Source organism: Aethina tumida, chromosome 5 (assembly GCF_024364675.1).
Source record: "Aethina tumida isolate Nest 87 chromosome 5, icAetTumi1.1, whole genome shotgun sequence".
Taxonomy (NCBI): domain Eukaryota; kingdom Metazoa; phylum Arthropoda; class Insecta; order Coleoptera; family Nitidulidae; genus Aethina; species Aethina tumida.
Genome location: NC_065439.1, coordinates 1727734 through 1750180, shown reverse-complemented (window position 1 = coordinate 1750180; position 22447 = coordinate 1727734). Strand labels below are relative to the sequence as shown.

Below are 22447 nucleotides of genomic sequence, written 5' to 3'. Positions count from 1 at the left end.
CCGCGACGTCCCACCGAGACGCCTCCGTATAATAGGCAGCGACGTCCGGACCGTCGGACAGTTTAAGCGCGTCGCTCTTCCAGTCCGGAAAGTTTGCCGGGTGAAGCGGCGTCCGGTCCGGTGAGCGTCGGTGTGCGTCGAACGTTTCTTTAGTTTCCATTGCGGCTTTAGATTCCGGACTTTGATGTGGCGACTTTAATTAATCAAGTTTGGTTTGTTGGGGTTGTTGTGTTTAATTAAATTTGGTGAGTTATCTTATTGATATTTTTGTTTTAAATTAGTTTTTTATTCAATGGAATTAAATTAATTTGTGTATTTTTGTGATTGTGACAAATATTCATTAAATATTTAATATAAAATCTAAATATTTAAGATTTTTATCAATCAATATTCTAATAACTAATCAATAAATCAAATATTAGACAAAGTTATTTAACATAAAGTAAAAATTTAATGAATACTATATTTTAGTAAGTTTTCAGAAATAAAAAAATTCGACATTTAAGTTTTACAAAAAGTCAAATATTGAAAACTTTAAATTTTAAAAAATTCCAGATTGATTCTAATGTACAAGTTCAAAAATATAAAATTTCTTGAATTCAAAATTAACGAGTTTAACACATCTTAAGGTATTTTTTAAAAGTTTTGAAGAAGTTCAAGAGTCAGCTTTTTAAAAATTCGAAGAACTCAATTTTAATAATTAAGTGTTAGAAAATTGAGTATACAAGAATTTAATAGTTTTAAAATTTAAGAAAATTAAGAGTTTATTAGATTTTAAATAATATAGTTAAACAGAATTTAGTTATTTAAGAGGTTTATACGTATAAAATTTCAAAAATTAAAGAGTTAAGGAGTTCTAGAATAAATTTACTAACTGTAAGTTAAAGAATTAAGATAACTTAAAATCAAGAACTTCAATCTAGAAAGTTCAACAGAGAGATTCAACCATCAAGATCTTAAAAATATAGAAAATAATAAGGAGTTTAACAATTCAAGAGTTTAAATTTTAATTACAATTTAAGAATTAAAAATTCCAAAACTTGGTTCAAGAGGTTCAAATATGTAAAAATTAAAGAATTAAAGAGTTAAGGAGTTCTAAGAATTCTAGAATGAAGTTTAATAACTGCAAATTAAAGAAATAGATAAATTTTAAAAAATAATTTGAAATTTGGGAGGTTCAAGAGGTTGATTCAATAATTTAATAAATTCATAATATTCATAATAATAAAAACTTAACGAATTTAATTGTTAAGGAGTTTAACAATTCAACATTTTAAATTTTAATTACAATTTAAGAATTAAAAATTCCAAAACTTGGTTCAAGAGGTTCAAATATGTAAAAATTAAAGAATTAAAGAGTTAAGGAGTTCTAAGAATTCTAGAATGAAGTTTAATAACTGTAAATTTAAGAAATAGATAATTTTACAAAAGTAATATGAAATTTGGGAGGTTCAAAAGGTTGATTCAACAATTTAATAAATTCATACTATTTATAATAATAAAAACTTAACGAATTTAAGAGTTAAGGAGTTTAACAATTCAAGAGTTTAAATTTTAATTACAATTTAAGAATTAAAAATTCCAAAACTTGGTTCAAGAGGTTCAAATATATAAAAATTAAAAAATTAAAGAGTTAAGGAGTTCTAAGAATTCTAGAATGAAGTTTAATAACTGTAAATTTAAGAAATAGATAATTTTACAAAAGTAATATGAAATTTGGGAGGTTCAAAAGGTTGATTCAACAATTTAATAAATTCATAATATTCATAATAATAAAAACTTAACGAATTTAAGAGTTAAGGAGTTTAACAATTCAAGATTTTAAATTTTAATTACAATTTAAGAATTAAAAATTCCAAAACTTGGTTCAAGAGGTTCAAATATGTATAAATTAAAGAATTAAAGAGTTAAGGAGTTCTAAGAATTCTAGAATGTAGTTTAATAACTGTAAATTAAGAAATAGATAATTTTAGAAAAATAATATGAAATTTGGGAGATTTAAGAGGTTGATTCAACAATTTAATAAATGCATAATATCCATAATATTAAAAACTTAACGAATTTAGGAGTTAAGGAGTTCAACAATTCAAGAGTTTAAATAATAAATGCAATTTAAGAATTAGGAAAATTTATGATAATAATTTATAATTTAGGAGGTTCAAGATGGTGATTCAATGTTTTAAAAAATTAATATTAACGAATAACTTAACGAATTTAAGAATTCAAAAGTTTGAATGATAATTACTATTTATGAAATAAACAGAGTTGTTCAAAAGATTTAAATATGTAAAAATTTAAAAATTAAGGAGTTAATGATGTCTAGAATTCTAGAATGAAGTTAATAAATATAAATTTAAGTAGTAAGAATAAATAGGGTGCTTCAACCATTAAAAAATGAAAGACTAATAATATTAAAAACTTAATTAATTTAAAAGTTAAAAAGTTCACCAATTCATTAGTTCAATTTCAGTGATTAATAATAATAAAATGAGAGTTTAAAAATTAAAAAAACTACATAATAATTCCAAATTTAATAAATAAGAGAAATTAAGATGTTACACATTTAAGAACTCAGCAAGTTCTTAATTTAATAATAATAATAATAATTGAGTAAAATTAATTACTGGGAGTTTTAAAACTCTTTCAGTACTTTTAAAAGTTGTATGTATACACATCATTTTTTTCTTGTTTTTAAAAAAATATGAGGTTAAAGAATTAAGGGTCCATCAGAGTTAAAAAGCTTTGGAATTTCCCCCAATATATTTAGTTGGAATCATACCATTTGCGTATATTACTATTTATTAGAAATGGCAAAACACTAAATTAATTAATTAATTGCGGTTTGTTCAGACCTTGTCGATTCCATTAGCCCGTTTAAAATTTAATTAACTTATTTGTTTGCCATTCAAAGTGCAGCAAAATGTTGAAGTATTTCGAGAACTGTTTTGCTACATTGAGTCGTAAGTAATTTATTATTCACAAAAGGTTGATGTTACTTTTATTTAACATTTTTCCGTACGACAACTCGAACATCTTGTGAGCATGCAAAATGTTATTGCATCTTGAATTTCAATTTTCATCTTACTCACATATTTTAATATTTTAGTGGACGTTTTTAAAATATCATATTCGGCACGGTGGATGTTTTATTCATGTTTTATTTTAAGGGGGTGAGCTTATAATCAAATCTATCGTGGAATTCTATTATCTATTCTATCAATTATCCAGTTTATAATGACGTTACTGTACATAAAAGGGACTGATTACGTCATTTTTAATTAAAAATCAAAGCCTGAGGTGGAAATATTTTATGGTCAGTACGATTAATTTGTTGGGTATTGATTTTAGTCTTTTCGTTTTTGGTTTATGTAACAATAAATAAATTTTGTTGCTCATCTTATCAGATCAGAAATTCCTGCGGACTGATTGATTATCACTTTGTTTCGCAGATTATGTACATTTATGGTTAATGTAATTATTTTTATATCTCGTGTATTTTATTGCCTGTTTGTGGTAGATAAATATTAATGGAGTGGAGGGTAAACAATTCATTAGGTGCACATAAAAAACCCTCCACGTCGAACTTGAACAATAAACTCGAGACCAGACCGGTACATACACGTATTTGTTTTCGTTCTCTCCTGTACACCCCACATTAAATAACGACTTCGTTAATTGACAGCAACAATTTAATTAATTTATTATACTATAATAGTTAATTTTTAGTAAATGGGAGATGGGCAAGAATGTGTTGCGGTCCGCAACGCACTTAATGCCCTCCGTTATCCTTCGGGACGCGTAATTAGGGACTATTAGCGGGAGTGCGCCGCGACGTCGACGTAAAACCGTTTAGTCGTGGCTCTTCGTTAACCATTTTTCTGGTTATTTCTTAAATATAAGCTTTGGGAGGCTTCAACGAATTGTTTTTCAAATTCATTAAAATTGTGTTAGTGGCAAAAGGTTACAAATAACAAAAAGATTATTTATGATTTGTCAAAAATGTTGATACTATGTAAATGTAAATATTCAGCAGGGGAATCCCACAAATCATCACAAATTCATATAATACACAAATATGTCCATTTACACCATATTTTATATGATTATAATTATTAAATTTGGTGTATATTTATAAAAAAAAGTTGTAGATTGATCATATCATTATTTATTTTTAGTTTTCTTAGTTCAGGAACAAATTATTCAGCAGGAGAATCTCACAAATCATCACAAATTCATATAATACAGAAATATGTCCATTTAAACCGCATTTTACATGATTATAATAATTAAATTTTGTGTATCTTTATAAAAAATAGTTGTAGGTTGATTATATCATTAATTTTTTTTAGTTTTCATGATACAGGAATAAATTATTCAGCAGAGAAATCCCACAAATCATCACAAATTCATATAATACAGAAATATGTCCATTTAAACCACATTTTGTCATTATATCATTAATTTTTATTAGTTTTTGTAGTTCAGGAACAAATTACTCAGCAGGGGAATCATCAGAATCAAATCAGAAATACGTTCATTTAAACAACATTTTATTTGATTATAATAATTAAATTGTGTGTATATTTATAACAAATAGTTGTAGGTTGATTATATCATTATTTTTTTTTTTGTTTTCGTAGTGCAGGATCAAATTATTTATCAGGGGAATTCCACAAATCATCACAGATTCATATAATACAGAAATATTTTCATTTAAACTACATTTTATTTGATTATAATAATTAATTTTGTGTATATTTATAAAAAATAGTTGTAGCTTGATTATATCATTAATTAATTTAGGTTTCCATAGTGCAGGAACTAATTATTCAGCAGGGGAATCCCACAAATCGTCACAAATTCCTATAATACAGATATATGTTCATTTAAACTACATTTTATTTGATTAAAATAATTAAATTTTGTGTATATTTATAACAAATAGTTGTAGGTTGATTATATTATTAATTTTTTTTAGTTTTCATAGTGCAGGAACAAATTATTCAGCAGGAGAGTCTCACAAATCATCACAAATTCATATAATACAGAAATATGTTCATTTAAACCACATTTTATATGATTATAATAATTTAAATTTTGTGTATATTTATAACAAATAGTTGTACATTGATTATACCATTAATTTTTTTTTTTTTTTTGGTTTTCGTAGTGCAGGAACAAATTATTCAGCAGAGAAATCCCACAAATCATCACAAATTCATATAATACAGAAAAATATCCATTTAAACCACATTTTATATAATTATAATAATTAAATTTTGTGTATATTTATAACAAATAGTTGTAGGTTGATTATATCATTATTTTTTTTTAGTTTTTGTGGTGCAGGAACAAATTATTCAGCAGGGGAATCCCACATATCATCACAAATTCATATAATACAGAACTATGTTCATTTAAACCACATTTTAATTGATTATAATAATTAATTTTTGTGTATATTTATAAAAAATATTTGTAGATTGATTATAACATTAATTTGTTTATTTTTCATAGTGCAGAAACAAATTATTCAGCAGGGAAATCCCACAAATCATTCCAAATTCATTTAATACAGAAACTACATTTTGTTTGGTAATTATTATTAAAAATAAATCTAAAACCTATTTATTATTATTTTAGTGATATACTTATAAATGAAATTATTTCATTTCGATTAATTATAATCATAAAACAATATGATAACATGCATTACAACAAATATATTGTGATTAATAGATTAAAATTCCATTCATTCTAATTTACTGTGTTATCACATGTGTTAATTCGACAGATATTTTTATTAAACTAATGTATACAATTTATATCGATTTTTTACTACTGAATAAACACATTTCGAATCATCAATCATAATAAAAAAACATAGATAAAAATTTATGCGCATCAATTTGCCAATTATTCTCTATAAATAACTGGAATATAGTTTCTGGCACAATGTTTTTCAATTACATCATTTATTTAATTGCTCATTTTCCACCTAAGCTGTTGAAAAAGTACGGAGGTCGATTATTCTTAATGATTTTCCCGGACAAATTACGTTTAAATTATACCATTATTAGGGGCAAAAAAAGGTAATGCATTGCTTTTACTGCCTATGATGGAACAAATCGATTCGCCCCCCCCCTGAGGGAAAATTGATGGTTAATCGTTTCGTATTTCACAACTTTACTGATAATTTACGGAAAAGCTTTTCATTTGACTCGACCGTTTACATTGGCTTTACAAACAGTTTTGGGGAGATTCGTAATATTCAAATTGGTATTAACATTCAGTAAAGGTCCTTTTATATTGCTGACAGAAATTAATTCCGGATTGTGATCAAACGACGAATATAATAACCGGAAGTTATTAAAATTATAAAGGCAGTTGTATGATAAAGGGAAGAATGTAACTGGGGGAGTTGGTCAATTTAAGATGAAAACACTCTTAATCAATTTTTCCCGATTATTAATCTTCAATTATAAATATGAATAGATTTTATGATTAAAAATTACTGAATATGGGTCAAATTTTATTGACTTGTCTAAAGAATTGGTCAGTTTCCTTTATATCGAAGTAACGTCGAGTCTCTGGAGGGATGGCTGGGATAGGGTGGGATCTTCTTATGATATTTCACACGTATTCAATCGGGGGAAAGTTCAAATATGTTGCTCGTTATGACAACAAATTTACATAGAAATGTTGGAAACACTCCAAAGTAATCATGGTAATGTGAGATCAGATATTATCCAATCACATACAAAAATTATACGGAGATGTGATGGAACCATTTGCCCACGAAAATTTATCATTAAATATTTACTGCCATTTTAATATTTCTTATTTTAAATATTATTATAAATTTATTATAAAATAGATTTAAGTTTATTTAAATATAAAAAAAGTAAATAAATCTATGTCAAAATATTAAATCTTTAAATCAAAACAGATATTATTAATTTTTAAAATAAAAAAATTCAAAAAATTTTATAAGAAAATAAAATTTAAACATTTTAAAATTTTTATAAAATTTAAAAAATGTTTACTAAAACTTTAACATTTCTTCTTCTTAATATTTTTGTGTTATTATAATTATTATATGAATTATTTTTTATGTGTATATGAAAAAATTAAATGTAAAAATATAATCTGAAATATAAAACTTAAAATATATTTAAATTTCTTCTTCTTAATATTTTTTGTATTATTACAATTATTATTAATAATCAATACTGAAATAATTTATTTAAAAATAGATAACATAAACTTTATAAATATTTAAAAGATTTGTTTTTATTTTTATTTTCTTAAAATCAAAATTATATTTCATTTATTTTTCAATAACATTTTTAATTTTTTAGAAATATAATGTGTATTAAAAAAATTAAATGTAAAAGTTAAAAATTTTTTAAAAATTTAATATGAAAATTAAATATAAAACCACGAATTTGTTTAGTTGACAAAATATTATTATAAAATATTTCTTTTTCTTAATATTTGTGTCATTATATGATCAGAAATAGGTTTAAAAAACTTAAAATATATTTAAATTTCTTCTTCTTAATATTTTTTGTATTATTACAATTATTATTATTTATGAATATTGAAATAATTTATTAAAAAATAGAAAACATAAACTTAAAGTAAATATTTAAATATTTATTTTTTTTATTTTCTTAAATCAAATGTATATTTTATTTTATTTTTAATTTTTTAGAAATAAAATAATTTTTTATATATTTTTAATGTGTATATTAAAAAATTAAACGTTAAAATTAAAAATTTTTTACAAATTTAATATAAAACCACGAATTTGTTTAGTTGACAAAATATTATCCTAAAATATTTCTTTTTCTTAAAATCAAAATTATATTTTATTTATTTTTTAATAACATTTTTAATTTTTTAGGAATAAAATATTTTTTTATATATTTTTAATGTGTATATTAAAAAAATAAAGGAAAAAATTAAAAATTTTCTAAAAATTTAATATGAAAATTAAATATAAAACCACGAATTTATTAAGTTGACAAAATATTATTCTAAAATATTTCTTTTTCTTAATATTTTTGTGTTATTGTAATTATTTATAATTTAATAAATTTAATTAATCTATTAAAAATTAGATATGACCTAAAATATGTTTAAAAAATTAAAATATATTTACATTTATTCTTCTTAATATTTTTTGTGTTATTAAAGTTATTATTATTTATCAATATTGAAATAATTTATAAAAAATAGTTAACATAAAACTAATGAAAATATTTAAATATTTAAAAGATTAGTTTTTATTTTATTTTCTCAAAATTAAAATTATATTTTATTTATTTTTTAATAACATTTTTAATTTTTTAGAAATAAAATAATTTTTTATATATTTTTAATGTGAATATTAAAAAATTATAAGTAAAAATTAAAAATTTTCAAAAAAATTTAATGTGAAAATTAAATATAAATCAACGAATTTGTTAAGTTGACAAAATATTATTCTAAAATATTTCTTTTTATTAATATTTTTGTGTTATTATAATTATTTATATTTTAATAAATTTAATTAATTTAGTAAAAATTAGGTATGATCTGAAATATGTTTAAAAAAATTAAAATATATTTAAATTTCTTTTTCTTAATATTTTTTGTACTATTACAATTATTATTATTTATTAATATTGAAATAATTTATTAAAAAATAAACATAAACTTAATGTAAATATTTATAAGGTGTTTTTTTATTTAACATCAAAATATATTTTAATTATTTTTTAATAACATTTTGTAATTTTTTAGAAATAAAATAAATTTTTATATATTTTTAATGTGTATGTTAAAATTAAATATTTAATATGAAAATTAAATGTAAAATATTATAGTTATTATAATTATTTATAATTTAATAAATTTAATTAATTTATTAAAAATTAGATGTGGTCTGAAATATATTTAAATTTCTTCTTATTATTACAATTATAATTATTTATTAATATTGAAATAATTTATTAAAAAATAGATAACCTAAACTTAATATAAATATTTAAGATTTATTTTTTTTTTATTTTCTTAAAAGCAAAATTATATTTTATATATTTTTTAATAAACAAATTATCCAAATATTTATTATTAATTATAAAAATTAAAAGTTTTTGTAAAATTCAATTAGAAAATTATACTTAAAACTTTGAATTTGTTTAGTTTATTTATTTGTTAGTTATTAAATTTTTTAAATCTCCCAAATTTTTGGCACATTGTTATATAAAAATAATAAAATTCCTTTAATTTAGTTTGTGTTACAAGATGTTCAAGAAGTTGAGACCAATCCTGATTTCAATTGAATTGAAAACTTATGGAACGACGATTAAAACGTCAAAAATCATCTAATATACAATAGAAATGAAAAACCTAATAAGTTAGGTTAGGTTACGTTATGTTAGGTTAGGTTGATTTTAAATAGGTTTAAACTAGATTAAATAGGAAATAGCTAGAAAATGAATAATTATAAAAAGAATACAGTGTAATTATTGTAAATAAAGTATAAAATAATTGATTATATTTAATTAACAATAAATAGTAATTTTATCAATTAAAATATAAGGCAACTACTATAGTTTTAGGTTAAATGCATCAATGACGTGCAAAGCCTGCATGTAGCTGCACGTCCTGTCACCATCACACAACTAACCATCACAATTCTTTCACAGAAGATGCTGGACCCAACAGACATCCGTTCGAACGGCTGATCACCACAGTACATCAGCCAAAAACCCCCGAAATGGCATCAGTCACCGTCAACTGCACAACGCCCGCCTACGACGACAGAACCATGGACGATTCGATACTGAACCAGAGCAACGCGGTCGATCCGAAGCTGATGGACCGGTATCTCATGAACAGGGCGATAGACGAGCCGGCTTATTCGACGTTGATTGTGATGTACAGCGTGCTCATCGTTCTGGGGGCCCTTGGCAACACCCTTGTCGTAAGTTCACAGACGATGGTGTTTTGTGTCGTTGGGGAGGATCAAAAGGAGTGAGCAATTTGGGGGGGACTCAAAGGAAATTATGCTGCAACAATTTATAATAAAAACTGTTATTAAAAATGTGTTGAAACTAATTGAAAAAATGATGGAGGCGCCAACATGCTAATCTACCTAAAACTATCCATCAATACTGTAACAAGACATCGACAAACAATCCATTTTGTTCGTAGTTCAGACCATTACATCATAAACCAACATGTATGTGTCTAATTTCAAAGTTACGACCCACGTTGTACGAGAAACATGGCTCCAGGCGTACCAGTCATAACGTGCAGGAGGTACATTAAAACACGAAACGCTTTCATGACTTCCACCCGAAACAATAACTGTTTTTGTTTATTTTGTTGTTGTTATTGTTAGCTAAAATTAATATTGGAATTGCATGCACGTGGAACGGTAACTGAGTTAATTGTGGAAGTTTGGCGTTCACAAATTGAGTTACTCCTTCGAAAAACTTCCAGGCTAGTTTTCTGGGTTTCATGACCGCACCGACCACAACGGCACCAGTGGGAGTTGCAGTTTGGTTGCGACCCTTGCCAGACAGACGTTCGCGTGCTTACCCTCAAATTTAGGGTTTGTCTTTTGAGTATTTATTGAAACGGATCGGTTCTTTAGGTGATCGGTAATAAATAAACAGCTTTCAAGCGTTCTGGTAAACTAATAAACCTTCGAAAGCTTGAAAGGATCAATATTTAATGAAATGTGCTCTAAATTGGAACGTCGGGGAACGTGAGAGGTTGAACGTTAAGTTAAAGTTATTTAGCGACATAAATTAGACATGAGTGATCTATTCAAATGCTCTTTGAGACTGTCTATGTTTAGGACGAAAATTAAATTTATTTTTAATTGGAATAACAATTAAAGGAGTTTATTTTATTAACGTTCATTTATTAAATTACTTTAAGAATTCCTACATAACTTTGTAACAATTAGCAAAAGTTCTAAATGTAAGATAAAGTAATTAATTACTTCAAGTAAGTTTTCAAGTTTTCAAGTTTTCAAGTTATAAGCTTTAAAATTTTCAAGTTTAAAAGCTTTTAATGTCACAAGTTTGCAAGTTTATAAGTTGAGAAGTTTAGAATATTACAGGTTTAACAGTTTAAAAGTTTATAAGTTTACAAGTTTACAAGTTTTCAAGTTTTCAAGTTTTCAAGTTTTCAAGTTTTCAAGTTTTCAAGTTTTCAAGTTTTCAAGTTTTCAAGTTTTCAAGTTTTCAAGTTTTCAAGTTTTCAAGTTTTCAAGTTTTCAAGTTTTCAAGTTTTCAAGTTTTCAAGTTTTCAAGTTTTCAAGTTTTCAAGTTTTCAAGTTTTCAAGTTTTCAAGTTTTCAAGTTTTCAAGTTTTCAAGTTTTCAAGTTATAAGCTTTAAAATTTTCAAGTTTAGAAGCTTTTAATGTCACAAGTTTGCAAGTTTATAAGTTTAGAATTTTACATTTTTAACAGTTTAAAAGTTTACAAGTTTTCAAGTTTTCAAGTTTTCAAGTTTTCAAGTTTTCAAGTTTTCAAGTTTTCAAGTTTTCAAGTTTTCAAGTTTTCAAGTTTTCAAGTTTTCAAGTTTTCAAGTTTTCAAGTTTTCAAGTTTTCAAGTTTTCAAGTTTTCAAGTTTTCAAGTTTTCAAGTTTTCAAGTTTTCAAGTTTTCAAGTTTTCAAGTTTTCAAGTTTTCAAGTTTACAAGTTTACAAGTTTACAAGTTTTCAAGTTTTCAAGTTTTCAAGTTTACAAGTTTACAAGTTTACAAGTTTACAAGTTTACAAGTTTACAAGTTTACAAGTTCACAAGTTTTCAAGTTTTCAAGTTTTCAAGTTTTCAAGTTTTCAAGTTTTCAAGTTTTCAAGTTTTCAAGTTTTCAAGTTTTCAAGTTTTCAAGTTTTCAAGTTTTCAAGTTTTCAAGTTTTCAAGTTTACAAGTTTACAAGTTTACAAGTTTTCAAGTTTTCAAGTTTTCAAGTTTTCAAGTTTTCAAGTTTTCAAGTTTTCAAGTTTTCAAGTTTTCAAGTTTTCAAGTTTTCAAGTTTTCAAGTTTTCAAGTTTTCAAGTTTTCAAGTTTTCAAGTTTTCAAGTTTTCAAGTTTTCAAGTTTACAAGTTTACAAGTTTACAAGTTTACAAGTTTACAAGTTTACAAGTTTTCCAGTTTTCAAGTTTTCAAGTTTTCAAGTTTTCAAGTTTTCAAGTTTTCAAGTTTTCAAGTTTTCAAGTTTTCAAGTTTTCAAGTTTTCAAGTTTTCAAGTTTTCAAGTTTTCAAGTTTTCAAGTTTTCAAGTTTTCAAGTTTTCAAGTTTTCAAGTTTTCAAGTTTTCAAGTTTTCAAGTTTTCAAGTTTTCAAGTTTTCAAGTTTTCAAGTTTTCAAGTTTTCAAGTTTTCAAGTTTTCAAGTTTTCAAGATTTCAAGTTTTCAAGTTTTCAAATTTTCAAGTTTTCAAGTTTACAAGTTTACAAGTTTACAAGTTTAGAAATTTACAAGTTTACAAGTTTACAAGTTTACAAGTTTATAAGTTTATAAGTTTACAGGCTTACAGGTTTACAGGTTTACAGGTTTACAGGTTTACAGGTTTACAGGTTTACAGGTTTACAGGTTTACAGGTTTACAGGTTTACAGGTTTACAGGTTTACAGGTTTACAGGTTTACAGGTTTACAGGTTTACAGGTTTACAGGTTTACAGGTTTACAGGTTTACAAGTTTACAAGTTTACAAGTTTACAAGTTTACAAGTTTACAAGTTTACAAGTTTACAAGTTTACAAGTTTACAAGTTTACAAGTTTACAAGTTTACAAGTTTACAAGTTTTCAAGTTTTCAAGTTTTCAAGTTTTCAAGTTTTCAAGTTTTCAAGTTTTCAAGTTTTCAAGTTTTCAAGTTATAAGCTTTAAAATTTTCAAGTTTAGAAGCTTTTAATGTCACAAGTTTGCAAGTTTATAAGTTTAGAATTTTACATTTTTAACAGTTTAAAAGTTTACAAGTTTTCAAGTTTTCAAGTTTTCAAGTTTTCAAGTTTTCAAGTTTTCAAGTTTTCAAGTTTTCAAGTTTTCAAGTTTTCAAGTTTTCAAGTTTTCAAGTTTTCAAGTTTTCAAGTTTTCAAGTTTTCAAGTTTTCAAGTTTTCAAGTTTTCAAGTTTTCAAGTTTTCAAGTTTTCAAGTTTTCAAGTTTTCAAGTTTTCAAGTTTTCAAGTTTTCAAGTTTTCAAGTTTTCAAGTTTACAAGTTTACAAGTTTACAAGTTTTCAAGTTTTCAAGTTTTCAAGTTTACAAGTTTACAAGTTTACAAGTTTACAAGTTTACAAGTTTACAAGTTTACAAGTTCACAAGTTTTCAAGTTTTCAAGTTTTCAAGTTTTCAAGTTTTCAAGTTTTCAAGTTTTCAAGTTTTCAAGTTTTCAAGTTTTCAAGTTTTCAAGTTTTCAAGTTTTCAAGTTTTCAAGTTTTCAAGTTTACAAGTTTACAAGTTTACAAGTTTTCAAGTTTTCAAGTTTTCAAGTTTTCAAGTTTTCAAGTTTTCAAGTTTTCAAGTTTTCAAGTTTTCAAGTTTTCAAGTTTTCAAGTTTTCAAGTTTTCAAGTTTTCAAGTTTTCAAGTTTTCAAGTTTTCAAGTTTTCAAGTTTTCAAGTTTACAAGTTTACAAGTTTACAAGTTTACAAGTTTACAAGTTTACAAGTTTTCCAGTTTTCAAGTTTTCAAGTTTTCAAGTTTTCAAGTTTTCAAGTTTTCAAGTTTTCAAGTTTTCAAGTTTTCAAGTTTTCAAGTTTTCAAGTTTTCAAGTTTTCAAGTTTTCAAGTTTTCAAGTTTTCAAGTTTTCAAGTTTTCAAGTTTTCAAGTTTTCAAGTTTTCAAGTTTTCAAGTTTTCAAGTTTTCAAGTTTTCAAGTTTTCAAGTTTTCAAGTTTTCAAGTTTTCAAGTTTTCAAGTTTTCAAGTTTTCAAGATTTCAAGTTTTCAAGTTTTCAAATTTTCAAGTTTTCAAGTTTACAAGTTTACAAGTTTACAAGTTTAGAAATTTACAAGTTTACAAGTTTACAAGTTTACAAGTTTATAAGTTTATAAGTTTACAGGCTTACAGGTTTACAGGTTTACAGGTTTACAGGTTTACAGGTTTACAGGTTTACAGGTTTACAGGTTTACAGGTTTACAGGTTTACAGGTTTACAGGTTTACAGGTTTACAGGTTTACAGGTTTACAGGTTTACAGGTTTACAGGTTTACAGGTTTACAGGTTTACAGGTTTACAAGTTTACAAGTTTACAAGTTTACAAGTTTACAAGTTTACAAGTTTACAAGTTTACAAGTTTACAAGTTTACAAGTTTACAAGTTTACAAGTTTACAAGTTTACAAGATAGATTTAAGAATAAATAGAGATTCCTGAAAAATCGAAATTTCTAATTTAATAATTAAAATAATAAAAAAATAAATTATTTTTTATTTAATAATTTTTGTTTCTTTATATAATTAGAATTAGAATTTATTTATGCGATTTTTCTAATAAATGTCTGACAATTAAAAATACTAAAAATTTTTCTTTTTGTTGTATTTACTGAAGGAAAATATAATCCGCACAAAAGAAACATTCGTACTAATTAATAAACCGTAATCGTGAACGAATAATTTACACACCTATTCGTATCACTTTAACTAATTAAAAAAAAGAAAATTCACAATTAATTAGCAATTAAAAACCGTTCCCATAACTATTGAAATTTCCCAGCCACCCCCGGGGGAAAAGTCAACATTCTATATTTAGCTTTAGGGGGTGGTGTTTGGCCGAACTTGAATTGAATTTAATCGGAATTTGGCTGAACGAATGATTTATGGGATCAATTTAAATGGCTGTCGGTTTAATTGAATATTTATGTTTGATTCAGATAATATCTGTGGTGAGGAAGCCGGTGATGCGAACGCCGAGGAACATGTTCATCGTCAACTTGGCGGTTGCTGATCTGTTACTGTGCACGGTGACGATGCCTTTGACTCTGATGGAGATACTGACGAAGTACTTTCCTCTTGGCGATAACATCTTCGTCTGTAAAATGATAGGGATGCTGCAAGCCACCAGCACCTACGTTTCGACCATATCCATCACTGCCATCGCTTTGGACAGGTACCAGGTGAGCTAAACAGCACAGAATTCAACAGATTTCTTCTATATCTTTAACAGTTTTTGAGATACAGACTAATTGAGTAAGTAAAGACATATTTTGAAGTCATAATTGAAATTTCTGAGCTGAATATAAAATCTAAAGGAAGGAACAATAGCTACAAATATATCCTAACCCAGACTCAGCATCCTGAAGCCTTCATTTCATATTTCAGCACTTTTTCAGTGCTGTCTGAAGATGCCCCAGAAATGTCTTGAAGACAATGGCACAATCTTTGAGGCAGATTTAACAATTATTCATTATTTGTCCTAATCAGCAGGAACTGAACAATCTCATGGGAGACCTCAACCTCTTTAAGGGGTGTGCCTTTGAGAGGTTGAGGTCTTATTAAAACTATTTTTTTTTACCTTCAGGTCATAGTTTATCCGACGAAAGAGAGTCTGCAGCTGTTCGGTGCACTTTTGATCCTGCTGATAATATGGAGTGTGGCAGTGGTGTTGGCACTTCCTTTGTTCGTAGTGAGGCACATAAGCACGCACAACGTGAAAATCGACAGTAACAATTTAAGTTTGACCTTTTGTTACGAAAATTGGCCGATGGAACATGGCAGAGCGTATTATTCGGTGTTCTCGTTGATTTTTCAGTACACGTTGCCAATCATCATTGTTTCGGTGAGTTATTAATTATTAACATTCAAACATCTTTATTAATAATCACTGATTCATTATTATTGTCTTTAAATCTTTCATATTTAAGACACATAATTTTGTAAATAATTAAAATGAGACTATAAATGTTCAAAATTAATGTTCAAGGTAAATAAATTTATTTTCCCCCTGGAGAACGTTATTTTAAATAAAACCACTTTAATTCAATTTATTTGTCTTGCAAAGACTACATTGTGTGGCCGTAATAGTCTGGAAATTAATGAAGTTGACCCAAACAATAAATCATGTTTCACACTAGCAAAATGGAACTCCTCGCAAATGTAATTTAAAATACAATATTGCAAGAAATCAATATTTGATTTTCTGAGGCCGCACCTACAAAACACACTAACACAAAAAAGTTTTATTTTAGATTGGGTTTATCAACAATTTTAGTATAAAAATATTGTTATAATTGGAAATTTCAAAATTTATTTAAATCGAATCAAAATATTAAAATTAAACCTTTAAAAACATGACGATTTTATAAAATAAATTTGTTTAAAATGTTCATATACTTAAGTAATATTATTTACTAAATGTAAACTAGGTTGCCTAACTCATATTTACACTACTGAGACTGCTGACAATGATTTGAAAATGATTAAATATTTAAAAGAAGTCTAAAAGTAATGTATAAAAGTATATATGAAGTATAAAACTATAAAAGACATATAAGAGTATAAAAGTTTACAAGATTTCAAGGTTACCAGCTTTCAAAGTTACAAGTTCTCAAAGTTAAAAGCTCTAAAACTTTGAAGGTTACAAGTTTTCAAGGTTACAATGTTACAAGTACACAATTTTATAAGTTTTCAAGTTTCCCAGTTTCTAAATTTCAAAGTTTCTATGTTTCCATGTTTTGAAGATTTTAGATTTTCAAGTTTCCAAGTTTTCAAGTTTTCAAGTTTTCAAGTTTTCAAGTTTTCAAGCTTTCAAGTTTTCAAGTTTTCAAGTTTTCAAGTTTTCAAGTTTTCAAGTTTTCAAGTTTTCAAGTTTTCAAGTTTTCAAGTTTTCAAGTTTTCAAGTTTACAAGTTTACAACTTTACAACTTTACAAATTTACAAGTTTAAAAGCTTAAAAGTTTACAAGTTTACAAGTTTACAAGTTTACAAGTTTACAAGTTTACAAGTTTACAAGTTTACAAGTTTACAAGTTTACAAGTTTACAAGTTTACAAGTTTACAAGTTTACAAGTTTACAAGTTTACAAGTTTACAAGTTTACAAGTTTACAAGTTTACAAGTTTACAAGTTTACAAGTTTACAAGTTTACAAGTTTACAAGTTTACAAGTTTACAAGTGTACAAGTTTACAAGTATACAAGTTTACAAGTTTACAAGTTTACAAGTTTACAAGTTTACAAGTTTACAAGTTTACAAGTTTACAAGTTTACAAGTTTACAAGTTTACAAGTTTACAAGTTTACAAGTTTACAAGTTTACAAGTTTATAAGTATACAAGTTTACAAGTATACAAGTTTACAAGTTTACAAGTTTACAAGTTTACAAGTTTACAAGTATACAAGTTTTCAGGTTTTCAAGTTTTCAGGTTTTCAAGATTCCAAGGTTTCAAGTTTTCAAGTATTTCACAAGTTACAGTTTTTAATATTACAAACTTATAAGTTTTCAAACGCACAAGCTTTAAATTTTTTTTAGTTTAAAAGCTTTTAAAGTTACAAACTTTCAAGGTTACAAGTTTACAAGTTTATTTTTCTATTGTTTTACTAATTTAAAAGTCTCAAGTGTTCAAGATTATAAGCTAACAAGTTTAGAAGTTTACAAGTTTTAAAAATTTTAAGTTTTCTACTTTATTAATTTGCTAATTTACAAGTTGATTAGTTGACAAGGTGACAAGTTTACAAGTATAAAGTTTACAAATTCACAAGTTTACAAGTATACAATCTTACAGGTTCCCAAGTTTACGTGTTTTCAAATTTAGAGGTTTTCAAGTTTACAATCTTAGAAGTCTACAAGTTTACATGTTTTCAAGCTTACAAGTTTACAAATTCATAGTTTACAAAACTACAGTCATACAGGTTCACAAGTTTACAAATTTTAAAATTTTAAAGTTTATTAGTTTACTTGTTTACAAGTTTCAAGTTTTCCAGTTTACAGTCATACAAATTTACAAGTTTACAAGTTGACAAACTGACAAGTTTAAAAGTTTGCAAGTTGTTTAATTGTTTTAAAATGTTTTAAAAAGTTTTGAAAAGTCCAAAACTCCTAGTTACAATTTGATATAATTTGAAAAATTAGGAAATCACTGTTTCCAGGTGGCGTACATCCGAATCTCGTACAAGCTGCGCTACAGATTCGCGTCCGGCTTCGTGACCGCCAACGACAACTCGCAGCAGAAGCGCAGAGAGCTGCGCGGGCGCAAGCTGCAGCGCACCAACCTGCTGCTCGGCTCGATCGCCGTCATATTCTGCGTCAGCTGGATACCGCTCAACATGTACAACGTCATCGCCGACTTCTCATCCAACAACGACTTCTCCAGCCAGTCCATGATGGTCTATTACGCCGTCTGCCACATGATGGGCATGTCGTCGGCCTGCTCCAACCCCATCCTGTACGGGTGTCTGAACGAGAACTTCTGGAAGGAGTTCAAGGACATTTTGTGCGTCAAAGGCAAGCCGGAGTTCGGCACGGAGTCGCAGACGTTGGCGCTGACCAAACAGGCCAACGTGTCGAGGCGGAACAAGCCGGACTTGGTGACGGTGACGACCGATTATCAGCCGTGCCAAACCGCCACCACCGAACTGTCTATGTTTACTAAATGTTAAATTATTAATTTGAAAGAACAGGGTAATTAGTGTGATAAGCCTTTAATAATATCATGTATATGTTTATGTATATAAATTATATGTTTGCACTGTATTTGTATCCACATATGTTTATATAATAATATATAAATAATCTCTGAGCAATAACATCGGAGAGTCCACGATGTTAATGCTTCAGATTGAAATTATTTATTTATAAAATAGTGTACTGAGACTTTTATACATATTTTTTATGGCCTATATGTTTATAAGATGTATAAGTGTTTTTTATAAGATGTATATATGTGTTAGTAAATAATTTTTTATATAATCGTTATTTATTTATTATCCCCTCATATCCTAAACAAGGAGTAAACAGGGTAAGTATAAAAATATTTTACTTGAATTTGATTTACTAGAAAATACAATTAAGAACCATAATTTATATAATTATTTGAATTTTATTTTTCAATTTTTTAATTGGAAACTAAATTTTTAGATTTAAATTTTTAAATTAAATTAAAAAAGTATATTATTGAGAACATTACAATAAAATTTTAAAAATCAATAAGTTTACAAATTTACAATCTTACAGCTTCACAAGTTTACATGTTTTCAAGTTCTCAAGTTTTTAAGATTTCAAGTGTTCAATTTTCTGAGTTTCCAAGTTTACGAGTTTACCAGTTTACCAGTTTACAAGTTTACAAGTTTACAAGTTTACAAGTTTACAAGTTTACAAGTTTACAAGTTTAAAGTTTAAAGTTTAAAGTTTAAAGTTTACAAGTTTACAAGTTTACAAGTTTACAAGTTTACAAGTTTACAAGTTTACAAGTTTACAAGTTAACAAGTGTACAAGTTGACAAGTTTACAAGTTTACGAGTTTACAAGTTTACGAGTTTACAAGTTTACGAGTTTACGAGTTTACGAGTTTACCAGTTTACCAGTTTAAAAGTTTACAAGTTTACAAGTTTACAAGTTTACAAGTTTACAAGTTTACAAGTTTACAAGTTTACAAGATTACAAGCTTACAAGTTTACAAGTTTACGAGTTTACGAGTTTACGAGTTTACAAGTTTACAAGTTTACAAGTTTACAAGTTTACAAGTTTACAAGTTTACAAGTTTAAAGTTTAAAGTTTAAAGTTTACAAGTTTACAAGTTTACAAGTTTACAAGTTTACAAGTTTACAAGTTTACAAGTTTACAAGTTTACAAGTTTACAAGTTTACAAGTTTACAAGTTTACAAGTTTACAAGTTTACAAGTTAACAAGTGTACAAGTTGACAAGTTTACAAGTTTACGAGTTTACAAGTTTACGAGTTTACAAGTTTACGAGTTTACGAGTTTACGAGTTTACAAGTTTACAAGTTTACAAATTTACAAGTTTACAAGTTTACAAGTTGACAAGTTTAGAAGTTGACAAGTTTAGAAGTTTACGAGTTTACAAGTTTACGAGTTTACGAGTTTACGAGTTTACGAGTTTACAAGTTTACAAGTTTACAAATTTACAAGTTTACAAATTTACAAGTTTAGAAGTTTACAAGTTTACAAGTTTACAAGTTTACAAGTTTACAAGTTTACAAGTTTAAAGTTTAAAGTTTACAAGTTTACAAGTTTACAAGTTTACAAGTTTACAAGTTTACAAGTTTACAAGTTTACAAGTTTACAAGTTAACAAGTGTACAAGTTGACAAGTTTACAAGTTTACGAGTTTACAAGTTTACGAGTTTACAAGTTTACGAGTTTACGAGTTTACGAGTTTACAAGTTTACAAGTTTACAAATTTACAAGTTTACAAGTTTACAAGTTTACAAGTTTACAAGTTTACAAGTTTACAAGTTTACAAGTTTACAAGTTTACAAGTTTACAAGTTTACAAGTTTACAAGTTTACAAGTTTACAAGTTTACAAGTTTACAAGTTTACAAGTTTACAAGTTTACAAGTTTACAAGTTTACAAGTCTACAAGTTTACAAGTTTACAAGTCTACAAGTTTACAAGTTCACGAGTTTACAAGTTTACAAGTTTACAAGTTTACAAGTTTACAAGTTTACAAGTTTACAAGTTTACAAGTTTACAAGTTTACAAGTTTACAAGTTTACAAGTTTACAAGTTTACAAGTTTACAAGTTTACAAGTTTACAAGTTTACAAGTTTACAAGTTTACAAGTTTACAAGTTTACAAGTTTACAAGTTTACAAGTTTACAAGTTTACAAGTTTACAAGTTTACAAGTTACAAAGTAATTATTAATTCTTCAAAATTTTGATTTTAATTTGAATAAAAAGAAATAAAAAAAATTAAATAACTTAGTTAAAAATAAAAATTATTTTTATTTATATAGATATATCAAAATTTTTATTTAATTTGAGTTATTTATTGTTTTTGTAAGGGTCAGGTCAATTTTGTAACAAGGTTACCACATAAATTTAAAGGTCAAAGTTATTACATCTGTATCAGCTACATAATACTCCAAATTCCAGAGAAAATAAGACATTTCATTTTATTTATATAAAGTCTAAAAATATATTGAAATAGAATTAAATGAGAAAATTGTTTTACATCATGATTTCATGTTAAAATTAAAAGCCACTTAATTATAAGTCTTTTATAAAAAAAAAAATAAATAAAAAAAGTATCTGATGTAAAGGTAAGTAGGCAATTTTCCACCCTTAAACATAATTTTCACTTAATTACATATTCAGCTGTAGTTGAAATTTCAGCGTCAGAAATTTTCCTAATATAATCAAAATACATTATTCAAGAATATTTTGCCTGCGTCTGTTAAGATGTTTAATTTTAACTGACATTGAAATTAGTCGTATTAAACTTAACGAAGGCATGTTACGTTTATTAAAACCTTTCATCGTCGTTTTAATGAGTTCGCTCATTCGAATGCGGACGCGGGATTTTGTTGTTACTTGTTTCTGTGTTTATTAAAGTGTAATATTTATTTTTTCGTCCACCGCAAAACTCAAAACGCAAACTGCATATTGTTTCGTTGTGCTCTTGACAGATTTATGTTGCTTCGTCATAAATTCCATAATGAATGTTCACTCGTTTCAGCGAGTCTGAGTTCACCAATAATTTAAAGTGGCGAATTTTAAGTGTGTTCTTGTTCCGTTATTCGAACTACAAATTCGAAATATCAACAATTTTATTGACCTGTTCTCTCTTACGTTAATTCGGATGGTCCTCGACTTTCTCCACTCGACATGCGACAAAGGTAATGATGGCTCATCAAGAAATTCGGTTCTACGAATTAAGAATAAACATTTTTCCTTTAAAGTAAAGGAGAAATTATTTGTACTGGAAAATGTAATTTGAATTTTTATCGTCTAAAGTAACGTAATAATTTACTTTAAATTTTTTGCCATCTGTCCTTAAGTAAATTCATGTCTCGAGAAAAAGGGATTAACCTCAGTTTTGACTTTTCAGAATTCAGAAGAAAAATGTTTCCTCAATTGACTATAGAAGTTCATCAAAATCATACTTTGGTAAAGGTTCTTTTAGGTTTACCAATGGAAATTTAAAATACTGTAACTTACCCTAAAATAGATTTAATTAAAACAAAATTGCCTCAGTTCTTTGTATGATTTGACTCCAGAAAGAATTTTGGGTTGTTGAAACTGAGGACAATATGTATCTCTCGATTTTGATTTCCTCTTCAGAATTATATGGCATATTATGTCAAAAAAAGGAAAATGACAAAAATAAATAACATACATATGTTTGTACTATATGATGGACGAGATTGAGCTTCCTTTTAACCATTTGTCTAACTTTTTGATGGTTAATTCATTGGACTCTTCAGAATTCAATCATTTATTATATCAACAATTGTTCAGTGATGAAGACACAAAGAGAAATATGTGGATCATAT

At 26.2% G+C, this 22447-nt stretch overlaps 1 protein-coding gene across 3 annotated transcripts; it reads left to right on the top strand.

Annotated features, from left to right (window-relative positions):
- The first annotated feature begins 76 nt into the window (after positions 1-76).
- Positions 77-18903, top strand: LOC109605765 (neuropeptide F receptor). 3 transcript variants are annotated; one of them, XM_020022354.2, is made up of 5 exons: positions 77-245; positions 9699-9976; positions 14875-15117; positions 15522-15779; positions 18084-18903. In XM_020022354.2, the coding sequence occupies exons 2-5, from the start codon at positions 9770-9772 to the stop codon at positions 18591-18593; spliced, it is 1218 nt and encodes a 405-aa protein (XP_019877913.1). In that variant the 5' UTR covers positions 77-245; positions 9699-9769; the 3' UTR covers positions 18594-18903. The 3 variants fall into 3 exon arrangements, with proteins under 3 accessions (XP_019877913.1, XP_049823426.1, XP_049823427.1); XM_049967469.1 differs by having other exon boundaries at positions 9612-9976; XM_049967470.1 differs by lacking the exon at positions 77-245 and adding an exon at positions 2944-2960.
- Positions 18904-22447: the final 3544 nt, after the last annotated feature.

Bases quoted from the DNA above. Each gene is read 5' to 3' on its own strand.
- LOC109605765 (XM_020022354.2), top strand. From the start codon at position 9,770: ATGGCATCAGTCACCGTCAACTGCACAACGCCCGCCTACGACGACAGA. The intron at 15,118-15,521 runs GTGAGCTAAACA...TTTTACCTTCAG, and splicing joins TCGCTTTGGACAGGTACCAG to GTCATAGTTTATCCGACGAA. The intron at 15,780-18,083 runs GTGAGTTATTAA...CACTGTTTCCAG, and splicing joins TGCCAATCATCATTGTTTCG to GTGGCGTACATCCGAATCTC.